At 35.8% G+C, this 14,964-nt stretch overlaps 1 protein-coding gene across 6 annotated transcripts in view; it reads right to left on the bottom strand.

Annotated features, from left to right (window-relative positions):
* MIA2 (MIA SH3 domain ER export factor 2) overlaps positions 1–14,964 on the bottom strand; it is a 110,676-nt gene that overhangs the window by 89,707 nt on the left and 6,005 nt on the right. For all 6 annotated transcript variants that reach the window (XM_045059849.1, XM_019832953.3, XM_045059846.1 and 3 more), the window contains exons 4-6: positions 8,870–10,073; positions 850–1,068; positions 643–743 (exon numbers count right to left, since the gene is read on the bottom strand). In XM_045059849.1, the coding sequence (XP_044915784.1) occupies positions 643–743; positions 850–1,068; positions 8,870–10,073 (1,524 nt within the window). The remainder of the gene's footprint in view (positions 1–642; positions 744–849; positions 1,069–8,869; positions 10,074–14,964) is intronic.

The following is a 14,964-nucleotide window of genomic DNA, read 5'->3' as shown; positions in this document are numbered from 1 at the left end:
GGGTGGCTCATTCAGTTGAGCATCCAACTCTTGATTTCAGCTCGAGTCATGATCTCACAGTTTATGAGATTGAGCCCCGCATTGGGCTCCGTGCTGGCAGCATGGAGCCTGTTGGGATTCTCTCTCTTTCCCTCTCTCTCTGCCCCTCCCTCTGCCACCCCCACTTTCAAAAGTAAGTAAATAAACATTTTTTTTAAGTGGAAGATTTTGGAATTTTTGTTATGGCTTGGTTAAATTTTGAGATATTTGTTGCTTTTGTAAGAGTCTTATAATGTCCCATTTTGAGATCCCAGCTATCATTCAGATATTAACAATTTGCTTAAGATTCATTTTAGCTCCTATTATTTCCAAGCTATATCATTCAGTATAATTCTCCTGATTTGAAAAAAAAAGGGAATAAAATAGAAAGAAAAAAAACAATGCTCATGATCAACAAAACTTAAGGAAAGGTTAAAAAAATCCTTAACAATATCCATGCAACAAAACATTCATGTAAGGAGAAATCCTACGTGTAAGATTTTATAGAAAGACCAACATTATGTAACATTTGCATAAGAGGATTCACTTAAACATCACTTTCAGTTACTCCTATATTTAGAAAATAGGTAAAATTATTGGAAAAGATTTAAAAGGTCAACTTACCCTTTCTGTAAGAATTATAATTGATGAAAATGCAGAATTCATGAAATCATAAATGTCAATTTGAAATAAGTATTTCAGAATCTGATACTCAGAAGCATCTTCTGTCAATTTATAAATAAAAATATGTTAACACTTGATGTGATATAACTTTTGCATCTAATTTCTTCCTTAATTGCTGCATTAGAGAACAAATAACTTGTTTCTTACCTTTTTGAGCAATATAATTTTGAGAAGACAGAGAGTAATCAGTTGAAAACATTTGATTGTTTGGCAGGGTATTTTCCACAGATCTGTCTATTTCCTGCTGAGTAGGTCCTTCAGTATCCAGTGATGTTTTTGATTTTTCATCATTATTTTTAGAAGATGGAGTTTCGAAATGTACTTCTTTATTAATTCTTGTGGTTAACTCTATTTCAGATACCATATCTGTGAATAAATATAGAATTGTTTAGGGGGGTTTGTTGTGGGCTTCCTTTTGTTTTCTAAGCAGGTCATTCTTTGAATTTTTGTGGTCATTGTGATACTTCATTACAGAAAGAATTCCATAAAACATAAACTTCAGCTTGCATTAGTTCCTACTGCGAATGTAATTAATTACCATAGACTTAGTGCCTTAAACAATACAAATATATTCTCTTAGAGTTCTGGAGATCAAAAGTCCCAAAACCAGGGTGTTGGCAGGGCTGTGTTCTTTCTGTTGGCTCTAGAGGAGAAATCTATCTCCTTGCCTTTTCTACTTTTTTGAGGCCACCTGCATCTCTTAGCTCATGGCTCCTTCTTTCATATCCAAAGTCAGCAGTACAGCATCTTGTAACCTCTCCCTTACTCTAACCCTCCTTCCTTCCACCTGTAACAAACCTTGTGATACTGGGATAATCTCTCCTTCTCACATCTGCAATATGACATTTTGCCATGTCAAGTAACATATTCACAGGGTCTGGGAATTAAGACATGAACATTTTTGAATGGTCATTATTTAGCCTACCACAATGCTTTTCTTTATTCTTTTACCAAGGAAGAATTTTTAAGACTATACAATTCTATTCTCTACATTGCCTTTTTGTCCTAAAAACTATTAAAAAAAATAAAAAATAACATAACTGTCAACAAAGATGCTGTTGTGCTATTATATAAGCTTATGACTAAGAATAAGACATTAAATAGCTCTCCATAGGATTTCATTCCTATTAGATATATTTATTATCCAAGAAAGTATAATATTTAAATCCTATTGCAAAAGTATATATCCCCGCCATTCAAGAAAATTAGTTACGATAGATTTTTCTTACTTTATCTGTTAGAGAACCAGAAATAGTCAAAATGACCAAAATTATTTACCACATCTACAGCCTCATTTTTTATACAAAAGATTTATTTAAAAACCAGTAAGACCCTACTACATCATGACCTTGTCACACTGGGCTTTTAACACAAGACTTGCTCTACAATACTGGGAGGGGGCACATAAAACAAATCAAATTGATTCAGAAGCATAGCAATTAAGAAATAAAGTAAATTTATTTTTTATTTGTTTTAATGTTTACTTGTTTTTGAAAGAGAGAGAGAGCAAGATAATGACCTGAGCCAAAGTCGATGCTTAACCGACTGAGCCACCTAGGTGCCCCCCAATGAAAGTAAATTTCCTTTAATGAGAACTCAGAATTAAACTTCAGAAGGACTCAACATCATACTTCCATTTGGGGACTTGATACAAAAATTTAATTTGAACTGCTATTAGCAGGTGGCAGGAACCACCTTCAAATGAATCTTCAAATTAGAAAATACTGTTTCACCACCTGTTGGGGATAAGCTGCAAATGGAATAATTTAGTATAGTGAGTAGCTATTTTGATGATCACCTCGCCTGGGTACTTTCCCATAACCATTCTGCTGGTTGCTGTAATCACCATATATATGGTAGTTGTTGTAACCAGTGTAATAATACACTCCATAACCGCCTATTCTATATAATGAATAGAACAAACTGAGCCAGTTACACAAAGAAAGACAAAGTTCACAACAATTAACTTCCAAGTTCTGAAACCTAGTCCACTAGGTTATACATGTCTACAGTCCATAGTTGCCAGGATGTACTATTAAATATAAAAGCCATTATCACTCAAAGTTTTAATGAGATTGCTCCAAAGAAGAAAGAAAGCCCACTACCAAAGAAACTATATTAGCCATTTGCACAGAAAGGTACCCATAGTCTTAGGATATTTGAAACAAATTTGAAAATGACAAGGCACCAATCAAATCTCAGGTATTGTACTTTTTCCATTCCCTTGGAGCTTTGTTAATTTCAAAGTCCAATTTTTGTTTCCCCTTTCAGCCCATGTCCAGTTTATAGCATATCATATTATCCAGCAGGTATATTAGAAAACAATGAATAGGGGCGCCTGGGTGGCTCAGTCGGTTGAGCGACCGACTTCGGCTCAGGTCATGATCTCGCGGTTTGTGAGTTCAAGCCCCACGTCGGGCTCTGTGCTGACAGCTCGGAGTCTGGAGCCTGTTTCCGATTCTGTGTCTCCCTCTCTCTCTAACCCTCTCCTGTTCATGCTCTGTCTCTCTCTGTCTCAAAAATAAATAAAACATTAAAAAAAAAAAAAAGAAAACAATGAATAAATAGAAGCTTTATAAATCCTAAAATCAAATACATCCTTTATATCAAGTGAAAAATTTGAAAGATATGATTGAGAGCAATCTTTGTTAATAATTATAAAATGTTTTATATTTTATTTTTTTAAAGGTTCTGAAGTTTGCAATTTTTAAAAACTTGTTAATGTTTATTTATTTTTGAGAGAGAGAGAGAAAGAGAGAAACAAAGCATGAACAGGGGAGGTACAGGGAGAGAGAGAGACACGGAATCCAAAGCAGGTTCCAGTCTCTGAGCTTTCAGCACAGAGCCTGACATGGGGCTTGAACTGACAAACCTTGAGATCATGATCAAGCCAAAGTCAGACACTTAACCGACTGAGCCACCCAAGGACCTCATAGGATATTTTCTATTTTAAAGCACATTATATAATTTACTAATTTACTAGAGTATGTTGTATAAAAAATATATAGATAGTATAAGTTCACACTATATTCTTGACTTTATTTAAGTTATTTTGGCAATTAAGAAAAATTGACAGCATAAAAATAACATTTTGTACATTTATGTTGACGAAATAGGGAAAATACTGATACTTTTAAGTAGAATATAAAAGTAAAAAACTCAAGATATTCTCATTCAACTGTTAGTAAAATACATTCTTCCATGAGTATACACAGGTATGTGCTTATTTTCACTTTCAGACCCAAAACACCATAAAGTTGTGCTTAGAAATCAAATTAAAATCAACATGGGGCACCCGAGTGGCTCAGTTGGTTAAATGTCCAACTTCTGCTCAGGTCATAATCTCACAGTTCATGGGTTAGAGCCCCGCATTGGGCTCTGTGCTGACAGCTCAGAGCCTGGAGCCTGCTTCAGATTCTGTGTGTGTGTCTCTCTCTCTCTCTCTCTCTCTCTCTCTCTCTCTCCCCCTCCCCCACTTGCACTCTGTGTCTCTCTCTCTCAAAAATAAATAAACATTAAAATCAATACTAAATTACGTTTTAGATTTCATTCATATACTATGAATGTGTCTGGCAAAGGCAAAGCTACATGTTTTCTTAATTTGGTAATCTCATGGAATTAACATCTTGCTTCAATGAGTGTCCTAAATTTGAGAGGGAATTCAAGAAATTATAAATCTTCTCACTGCTTTTTTACAGAAGTCATAAATCTGTACTGTCAGAGAAAAAATTTACATAAGTTTTGCATTTCAGTGTAAGAAGGCTAATAGAGATTTAATTAAAATATTCCTGATTTTTCTGATTTTATGCTACATATTAAATATTTAAATGTGTATACCTTTCAATGATAATATACCTGAGTTCAAATTTATAATGAAAATATATATGCATGTCTTTTGAGAAACTTCATTTTAAAAGGATTATCTGGGGCGCCTGGGTGGCTCAGTCGGTTAAGCATCCAACTTCAACTCCAGATCATGATCTCACAGTTTGTGGGTTTGAGCCCCACATCGGGCTCTGTGCTGATGGCTCAGAGCCTGGATGGAGCCTGCTTCAGATTCTGTGTCTACCTCTCTCTCTGCCCCTCCCCTACTCGTGCTCTGCCCCTCTCTGTCTTTAAAAAATAGATAAATGTTAAACTAATTAATTAATTAGTTAATTAATTAAAGGATTATCCTTGGGGCACCTCAGTGGTTCAGTTGGTTGAGCATCCAACTTTGAATCAGGTCACGATCTCACAGTTTTTGAGTTCTAGCCCCACATTGGGCTCTCTGCTGTCAGCACAAAGCCTGCCTTGGATTCAGTCTTCCTCTCTCTCTGCCCCTCCCCCCTTGCAGGACTCTCTCTCAAAAATAAACATTTAAAAGGATTATCCTTCCCCAAAATTAATTTAAAAAAATTTTTAATTTGAAACATATATGTCAAAGTTTACCACATTTGTATTGTTGCATCATATATTCATGTGCATACTAATAGCCATTTATTTTAAGACAATTCAATTTTCAAACATAGTTTAAACCAATCATTTGACTGAATTAACTAATCAGAGTTAAAGGGGAAAAAAGTTCTAACCATTCCTAACCTAAAGTATTCAGGTAAAATGTGGGATTTACTTCTCAGTTACTTTTTTGTTTTTACACTTATTTATTTACTTTGAGAGAGAGAGAGAGAGAGAGAGAGAGAGAGAGAGAGAGAGAGCATGAGCATGAGCAGGGGAGGGGCACAGAAAGAGAAAGAAAATCCCAAGCAGGCTCTGCATTGCCAGCACAGAGCCCGATGCGGGGCTCAAACCTACAAATCATGAGATCATGACCTGAGCCCAAACCAAGAGTCAGATGCTCGGTTATTTTTTAAGACAAGGATAGGAAAGTATCAGTGCAGTTCTGAAAAGCAGTATTATTGCTTATAATAAGATAATTATTCAGTGTCTATGGCTCTTTCAATTATGAATTTAACATGGCACTTTAGTGCTGTCACTTATTTAGCCTTGTTCAAAAGATGAAAGTCCCAAGTAGGCAAACACAAATCAGTAACTTACTCTTACCTGTGGACATAAAAGTTAAAACTGAGCAATCAGCTCAGGAACCTGAATACAATGGGACTGTTGTAAATGCAGGATTCAGTGATCTACAATGATGTTTAATGGCATTAGGGGGAAAAAAAAAGGCTTAGTCTATTATTAATTACACTGAAACTTGTATGTGTTTAAATTCTTTTAAAATATTGTTTTAATTGCATTTAAAATAAATACATATGTTAAGAAAAAAGAATACTTCCCATAATATCTTTTAATTAAATTAATTAAATTAATTTCAGGGTATTATTTTCACATGACTTAAACCAAAGCTTTAGGACTTACATTAGATGTGTAAATCTTGGTGACTCGGTTAAACATCCAACTCTTGATTTTGGCTCAGATCATGATCTCCTGGTTAGTGAGATTGAGACCCAAATGGGGCTCAGCGCTGACAGCAAGGAGCCCTCTTGGGATTTTCTCCCACTCTTTCTGACCCTCCCCTACTTGTGCACGCTTATGCACACATACACACTTACACTCTCTCTCTCAAAATAAACATTTTTTTAAGAAGGATTTACATTAGATACAGATATGCCTTTCTTACAATTGTTTGTAAACAGAATTTTAAGTCAAATAACATAATGAAAAACGTTTTATATTTAGCTATACTTGGAAAATTCATTTAAATAAGTTCAATTGGAGTCCTTTTGTAAAATAGTTAATATTGCAATATAAATAACGTCCCTAATTTATGTGTTTTGTAAATACCTATATCAGTATATTAGTTTTTCTGTAAATCTGGTTATCTCAGGTTTCAGCCTTTCATAAATATTGATTTAAGATCCAGTGATTCATTTTTTTAATGCAATCTTTCTGATTAACACAAGTTTTCACTTGGTATTTCCTAAAAGAGTTATTGAAATTATCTAAAAATATTGGCTGCTATAGCTGTTTCTCCAATAGCCAGAAAGTAGGGCCTATGGATTTATCTGAATCCTTTTAGTATTACCTTTTTAAAATAAATTTTAAGAGCACCTGGGTGGCTCAGTCAGTTGAGTGTCTAACTCTTGACTTCGGCTTAGGTCGTGGTCTTATGTTTCATGAGTTTGAGCCTCGCATGAGGCTCTGTGCTGCCAGTGAAGAGCCTGCTTGTGATTCTGTCTCTCTCTTCGCCCCTCCCCTGCTTGCCCTCTATCTCTCTCGAAAAGAGGGAAGGAAGGAAGGAAGGAAGGAAGGAAGGAAGGAAGGAAGGAAGGAAGATTAAAAAAATAAATAAATTTTACATGACCCCAGGTTGTTTTGCATTTAATTAATATTGTAATATTTTGGAATAATCTACTTTATATATATAGAATGACCTATCTTTTTTAGAAGCTTAAAGGAATTTCCTAATATTTTCATAAAATCCCTCAAAATTAGTTGTAATTGCATAAATGTCCTATTCTCGTTTGATCTCCTGTTTTCATATTTAGAAATTCTCACCAAAATAATATAAAAACAGGGAGGGAGACAAAACATAAGAGACTTTTAAATATAGAGAAATACAGAGAACAAACTGAGGGTTGCTGGAGGGGTTGTGGCTAGGGGAATGGGCTAAATGGGCAGGGGGCATTAAGGAAGACACTGGGATGAGCACTGGGTGTTATATGTAGAGGATGAATCACTGGAATCTACTCCATAAATCATTATTGCACTGTATGCTAACTAACTTGGATAAAAATTTAAAAATAAATAAATAAATAAATAAATAAATAAATAAATAAATAAATAAAAATTAAAAAAAAAAAAAGAAGTTCTCCTAGCATCACTATATGAAATAATAAATAAATTCTACTAAAGTGATGTTCAGTATGCCTTGGAGTTTTTATAAATATGCTTAAAATATTTTTATATATCTATATTTTAAATCTTCGTTATTTCATATTGTTTTGATATTGTTTTGCTTTATTTTAGTCTCATTTATTCTTCTCAATTACTCTTATCTGCTTTTTCACAAATATTCCTTTAGGATCCAACAAGTGTAGAACAAAATCATTTCCTCTTTAGGCTTTGACAATCTATTTTTAGTCATGCATTACACGTACCCATTTCTCATTTAGCAAAGGGTAAGAATATAAGTCTACATTCTGGTTGAAGGTATTAATTCAGTTAAGAGCTCACATTTTGGAGACTATTAAGAAATAACATATAGTTCTTCTGAAAATTCAAGAAAATCAATCATTTCGAATGGAAATTATGTGTTTCCTGAGTGTGCAACATTGTTGATCTCTTCTTATGAAAGGTTATCTATCATCCTAAGGTTCAGTTGTTCCTGTATTATTGGCCAATATTTGCAGTTTCTAATCTGTCCATCAGAGAGACATCAGAATGGAAATGTGAGAAAGTCATTTTATATAATTCTTTACTTAAAGTAGAATCCACGTTTCTAATCATAGAAATTGCTAAATACTTAGATGCTAGATCTAGAAGTATCCTGTGATACTCTGCCCCTTTCCATAGTTTTCTGTTTAGCTCCCAGAATTGATAGAAAACCGTTCAAATATAGTTATATTGGGAAGGTGTTAATAAGCTAAAAAGTTAATGTAAATGAGCAGAAACCCTCATTAATGAAAATAGAAAGTCAGTGCACATTGTCGAAATTAATCAAAGCAGAACAATATAAAGATTCTATTTAGAAAATAGAGATAAATACTAAAAGAAATTTGCTTGAAAGAAAGAAAGAAAGAAAGAAAGAAAGAAAGAAAGAAAAATTATTGTCCCTGGGACAGAAGAAAGAGTAGAGGTGGACAGAAGCAACAAGTTGCTTTTGTATAAAAAGAAAAAAAATAGGCTTAGCACTATTTATATAAAACCTGTTTACATATACTACTTTGATAAAAATTAAAATTTATTGTAAAATACCTTAAGATCTTCTTGGAATATCTATGTATCTCCAATCATTCTTTTTACCTTGGTATTTTATTTTATAATACTAAGATCTAATTCCCAGAGTAAACCAGAAATTAATAAAAGGGTAGTTGATAAGATTGTTATTGACTTTTGAATATGCTGAGAAACATGGATTTCTGGATTTTTTTTTAATCTGATTTGTACTTATAAGAATAAATTATGTTTAAAAAATAAGTTACATAATAGATATTTTTATACAAACCTGACTGACTGTATCTGCTTTTCAGCATCATAACTTTCATATTATCTGTTTGATAATTTTCAACTGAAAATTCTTCTGTTTCATCATTGTCAACTACATTATTTTCATCCTGCATCTGTTTGGGAGATGGCAATTCTGTTTCCTTTGGAATGTCCTGGAAGTTCCAAGGATTGTCAAAATTATATAAGAAATTTTTAAAATATGGTAATGTATCAGAATCATCTGTTTTCTCTAAGACTCTTTCATTCCCTACTTGATCTTCAGTTTCTATAATTTTTATTGTTTTTATTTCTTGTTCCTTTTCAGGGTCAAATTTACTTTTTGGAAGATGTTCATGTTTATCTCCTCCACTTCCTTCTTCACTTTTTCCATCATCTGACATAATTTTATCTTCATTGGTATATACAAAGCCTAGCATACCAAAACCAAAATCAAACCAATTTGGTTTGAGAATTGAGCTATCATTGGTGATTGCGTCTTCTTTTTCTGTTAATGTTTCTGTGCATGGAACTGTAGATTCTTCCTCAGATGGTATGGAATTAGGAGCATCTTGTAGTGGTGAACTTCTGTCTTCGGGCAATAATTCAAGCCCTGTATCCTCACCTCCAAAACCTAAATAACTTGTAAAACCACCCCCAAACCAACCAGTGGCTGGAGGACTGATGGAACCTAGTTCAGACTGTTTCTTTGGCACTGAATCGAATTCCGATTCTGGTTCTTGATTTTGTTCTGTCTGGGGCTCATCATTATTTAATTCCTCTAGGTCATTCTCATCTTTTCCTGCTACTTTTCTGCTTGGAAATGAACTTTCTTGTAGAGGTTCAACAACTGATTCAGAAGTCTTTCCTTTAGCTTGTTCTCTTCCAAATCCAAACCATCCTTTCACTTCAGACACAGTTGAGGATGGTGGGATATGAATGACTTCAGGAATAGAATCCTCTTCCAGACTTCCAGCTTCCACTTCTTCCCAATCTTTTGATTCACTAGAACTTCTGATATCTTCAGGAGCCTCCGATGCTGGAAATTGATCTTCCAACAACATACTTTCAGAAGTTGAATAAAATCCAGAGTCTGTCTGAAAATCATTTTCATATACATTTAATGTTTGGTCTTTATCTTCTTCATAAGGATATATGTTTTTGCCATCACTGTCTTCATTTTCAAATGTATAGCTTACTCCAAGAAGACAAAGAAAATCAGATTCCTAATAGAAAAAAAATTATGATTGACATAAATACACTAAAATTCCTTATTCCTCCCTAAATCATTTAAAATGAATGACTATGATTTTCCCAAGACCATAAAACTAGCTCGACACACAGCATAAACTAAAATCAGATCTCCTAACCTCAAACATTTATATCACAACTGACTGCTCAGGGTCGATGATATACCTAAAAGAAAAATCAAGGCTTTGAGTATATTCTGAAAATAAACTCCTGATGAAAATGTATATATGTCCACAAAATCTTGCTTCTCCTAAGAGTGCACTGAACAGGCACATTCAACTGCGTGGTGATTTAAGAGATGGGAATTTCACAGCACATGATGACACTTCAGACAGACCAGAGACTGTAAAGCATGGAGGCCTGGTTAAAAGTTGCAGTACGGCACAAAAACAGACACTCAGATCAATGGAACAGAATAGAGAACCCAGAAATGGACCCACAAACGTATGGCCAACTAATCTTTGAAAAAACAGGAAAGAATATCCAATGGAATGAAGACAGTCTTTTCAGCAAGTGGTGCTGGGAAAACTGGACAGCAGCATGCAGAAAAATGAACCTGGACCACTTTCTTACACCATACACAAAAATAAACTCAAAATGGATGAAAGACCTAAACGTAAGACAGGAAGCCATCAATACTAAAGGAGAAAGCAGACAAAAACTTCTTTGATCTTGCCCTCAGCAACTTCTTACTCAACATGTCTCCAGAGGCAAGGGAAACAAAAGCAAAAATGAACTACTGGGACCTCATCAAAATAAAAATCTTCTGCACAGCAAAGGAAACAATCAGGAAAACTAAAAGGCAACCAACAGAATGGGAGAAGATATTTGCAAATGACACATCAGATAAAAGGTTAGTATCCAAAATCTATAATGAACTTATCAAAGTCAACACCCAAAAAACAAATAATCCAGTAAAGACATGGGCAGAAGACATGAATAGACACTTCTCCAAAGAAGACATCCAGATGGCCAACTGACACATGAAAAACTGCTCAACATCAGTCATCATCAGGGAAATTCAAATCAAAACCACAATGAGGTACCACCTCACACCTGTCAGAATGGCTAACATGAACAACTCAGGCAACAACAGATGTTGGCAAGGATGCAGAGGAAGAGGATCTCTATTGCATTGTTGGTGGGAATGCAAATTGATGCAGCCACTCTGGAAAACAGTATGGAGGTTCCTCAAAAAATTAAAATTAGAACTACCCTATGACCCAGCAATTGCACTAGTAGGTATTTATCCAAGGGATACAGGTGTGCTGTTTCTAAGGGGCACATGCACCCCGATGCTTATAGCAGCACTATCAACAATAGCCAAAGTATGGAAAGAGCCCAAATGTCCATCGATGGATGAATGGATAAAGAAGATGTGGTATATGTATGTACAATGGGTTATTATTCGGCAACCAAAAAGAATGAAATCTTGCCATTTGCAACTATGTGGATGGAACTAGAGGGTAGTATGCTAAATGAAATTAGTCAGAGAAAGACAAATATATGACTTCACTCATATGAGGACTTTAAGACACAGAACAGATGAACACAAGAGAAGGGAAGCAAAAATAATATAAAAACAGGGAGGGGGACAAAACAGAAGAGACTCCTAAATATGAAGAACAAACAGAGGGTACTAGAGGAGTTGTGGGTAAGGGGCGTTAAGGAATCTACTCCTGAAATCATTGTTGCACTAGATGCTAATTTGGATGTAAATTAAGAAAAAAAATTTTTAATTGCACTAAAACATTTAGGCTTCTTTTATTGAGATATTACATAGCCAGTTGAGGTGGGGAATCCTCTTGTTCATCTCACAGAACAACCAAATAATCAAGAAGAAAAATGGTTAAGTTATTATTATTACTACTATTTTTTTTTTAATTTTAAATAGTCTCCATACCCAATGTGGGGATTGAACTCACAACCCAGAGTTCAAGAGTCACGTGCTCTACTGACTGGGCCAGCCAAGGACCCCAAAATTGTTATTTTTTAATCTCACGGTATGAAACAGTGATATGTGCTGCTCTTTGGATATGATCATTATGAAATGAGAATACAGTTCAGAACTTTTAAAAAGTAAACTTCAAAATTAACATTTTACAATGTTTTATGCACTGCAATCTAGTAAGTGCTTGAGACCAGACTCTGGAACCAACCATCTGGGTTTAAATACTGACCCTGCCAAGTTCATCTCTGTGATCTTGGGTGAATTATATGACCTTTCTATGCCTCAGTTTCCTCATCTGTAAAATGAGAATAATGACAGTACCTACTTTATAGGGGTGTTGTGTTGTGAGGATTAAATGAATGAAATGCTTGGAATAGTAGCTGTCTATAGTAAACACTAAACTAACCTAGCCCAAGTAACACTACCTCAGATGACCCAGTAATGCAAGGGGGAAAAAGCCCAACACCTTGCTTCTTATTCAGTGCAATTCTGAAAGGCCATCCCAGGTTCAGAATTCCTTGAATCAACTGAGACCTTTGTTGCAACTACATCACAGTTCAACTTCTCTGTCTGCCCAAAGCTGCTTTTTCTTTTGATCCCTCACAGGTGCTATTCCTGAGTTTTCCCCAGGAAACCTCGTGAGTGCAAAGGTCTACCTCAGAGTCTGTTCCCAGGGAACTTGACCTAAGAATGTGGGGTGTCTATATACTTACTATGTGTTCTGCATTGTTCTAGATGCTGAAATTCTACAGTAAACAAAAGGGAAACAAAGTAATTATGAAATCTAGTAAGTGCTATGGAGGACATAAACAGGAATCTGTGGTTAAGATGCAGTAATTCCACAAGAATCATGAAAGCCTCTCTGAAGCACTGATGCTTAAGTGGTGACATAAAGGAAAAGAAAGAACCAGCCAAGTGAAAAACTTGGGGGAAAGAATTTCAACAAAGGCAACAGCCTGTTTGGGTCTCTGGGCTGGGAAAGTGTTTGGCATGTTCTAAGAACAGTCAATAGGTGACTGTGGCCTGGGGCATAGTGAGCGAGGGGAGAGCAGGAGCAGCTCAAGTAGGGCCAGGGTGAGGAGTCAGGGCTTGATTCTAGGTTCAATAGAAAGCCATTAAATGGCTGTAAAGCAAAGGAATGGCATCTGATTTTTTTTTTGGGGGGGGGGGAGGGTTGGTTTTTGTTCTTATGAGATCCATTGCTCCATTCCTTTTTGGAGAATGAATTTGAAGAGAGCAAATGTAGAGATGAGGAAATCATTTAGAAGGCTATTGTAGTATTCTATTTTCTTTGTTTTTTTAATAGGCTTCATGCTCAGCACAGAGCCCAATTCGGGGCTTGAACTTACAACCCTGAGATCAAGACCTGAGCTGAGATCAAGAGTCAGATGCTCAACTGACCGAGCCACCTAGGCGCCCCTGTTGTAGTATTTTTTTTTTAATTTTTTAAGTGTATATTTATTTTTTGTATTTTAAGTATATATTTTTTGAGAGAGACAGAGACAGCATGAGCAAGGGAGGGGCAGAGAGAGAGAGAGAAAGAGAGAGAGAGAGAGTCCCAAGCAGGCTCCACACCACCAGCATAGAGCCAGATCTGGGGCTCAAACCCACAAAACTGAAGGTCATGACCTGAGGCCCAAACCAAGAATTGGAAACCTTACTGACTGAGCCACCCAGGCACACAGTATAGTATTCTAATCAAGCTACCCTATGACCCAGCAATAGCACTGCTAGGAATTTATCCAAGGGATACAGGAGTGCTGATGCATAGGGGCACTTGTACCCCAATGTTTAGAGCAGCACTTTCAACAATAGCCTAATTATGGAAAGAGCCTAAATGTCCATCAACTGATGAATGGATAAGGAAACTGTGGTTTATATACACAATGGAATACTATGTGAAATGAGAAAGAATGAAATATGGCCTTTTGTAGCAACGTGGATAGAACTGGAGAGTGTGATGCTAAGTGAAATAAGTCATACAGAGAAAGACAAATATCATGTTTTCACTCTTATGTGGATCCCAAGAAACTTAACAGAAGACCATGGGGGAGGGGCAAGAAAAAAAAAAGTTAGAGAGGGAGGGAGCCAAACCATAAGAGACTCTTAAAAACTGAGAGTAAACTGAGGGTTGATGGGGGGTGGGAAGGAGGAGAAACTGGGTGATGGGCACTGAGGAGGGCACCTGTTGGGATGAGCACTGGGTGTTTTACAGAAACCAATTTGACAACAAATTTCATATTAAAAAAAAAAAGAAATGATGAGGCCTTGGATTAGGGCTATGGGGAGAGTGAAAATGATGAGTAGACAATATACTCCATATATATTTTGGAGATAAAACTGACGTATCAGGGATACCTGGCTGGCTCAGTTAGCAGAGAATGTGACTCTTGAGCTCAGCGCCATAAGTTCAAGCCCCACATTGGGCATGGAGTCTACTTTTAAATAAATAAATAAATAAATAGATAAATAAATAAATAAATAAGAATTCTGTCTTTAAAAACAAAAACGAAAATTGACAGTACCAGAAATTATACAGTAAACTGACTGTTAATCCCAGAATTTATGCTGGGAAAGAGCCACATAATAGACAGTTTGTGTGACTAGGCTGACTCACTTCACACTGACTTTATTTAAGGTGAGTTGCCTTAGCCTAGAATCTGAATTAAATGGGCTAATCAGACTCATATATTGAAAAGTCACCTTCTGGGGGCACCTGGGTGGCTCAGTCAGTTGGGCATTGACTCTTGATTTTAGCTCTGGCCACGATCTCATGGTTCGTGATTAAGAGTGAGAAGTCTGCTTGGGATTCTCTCTCTCTTCCTCTTTCTCTGTCTCTCCCCAGCTTGTGCTCGCTCGCTCTCTCTCTCTCTCTCTCTCTCTGTCTCAAAATAACTGAAAATAAAACTTTAAAT

The sequence above is a fragment of the Felis catus genome, chromosome B3 (genome assembly GCF_018350175.1).
Source record: "Felis catus isolate Fca126 chromosome B3, F.catus_Fca126_mat1.0, whole genome shotgun sequence".
In the NCBI taxonomy this organism is placed as follows: Eukaryota; Metazoa; Chordata; class Mammalia; order Carnivora; family Felidae; genus Felis; species Felis catus.
This window is presented reverse-complemented; position numbering and strand designations above follow the sequence as displayed.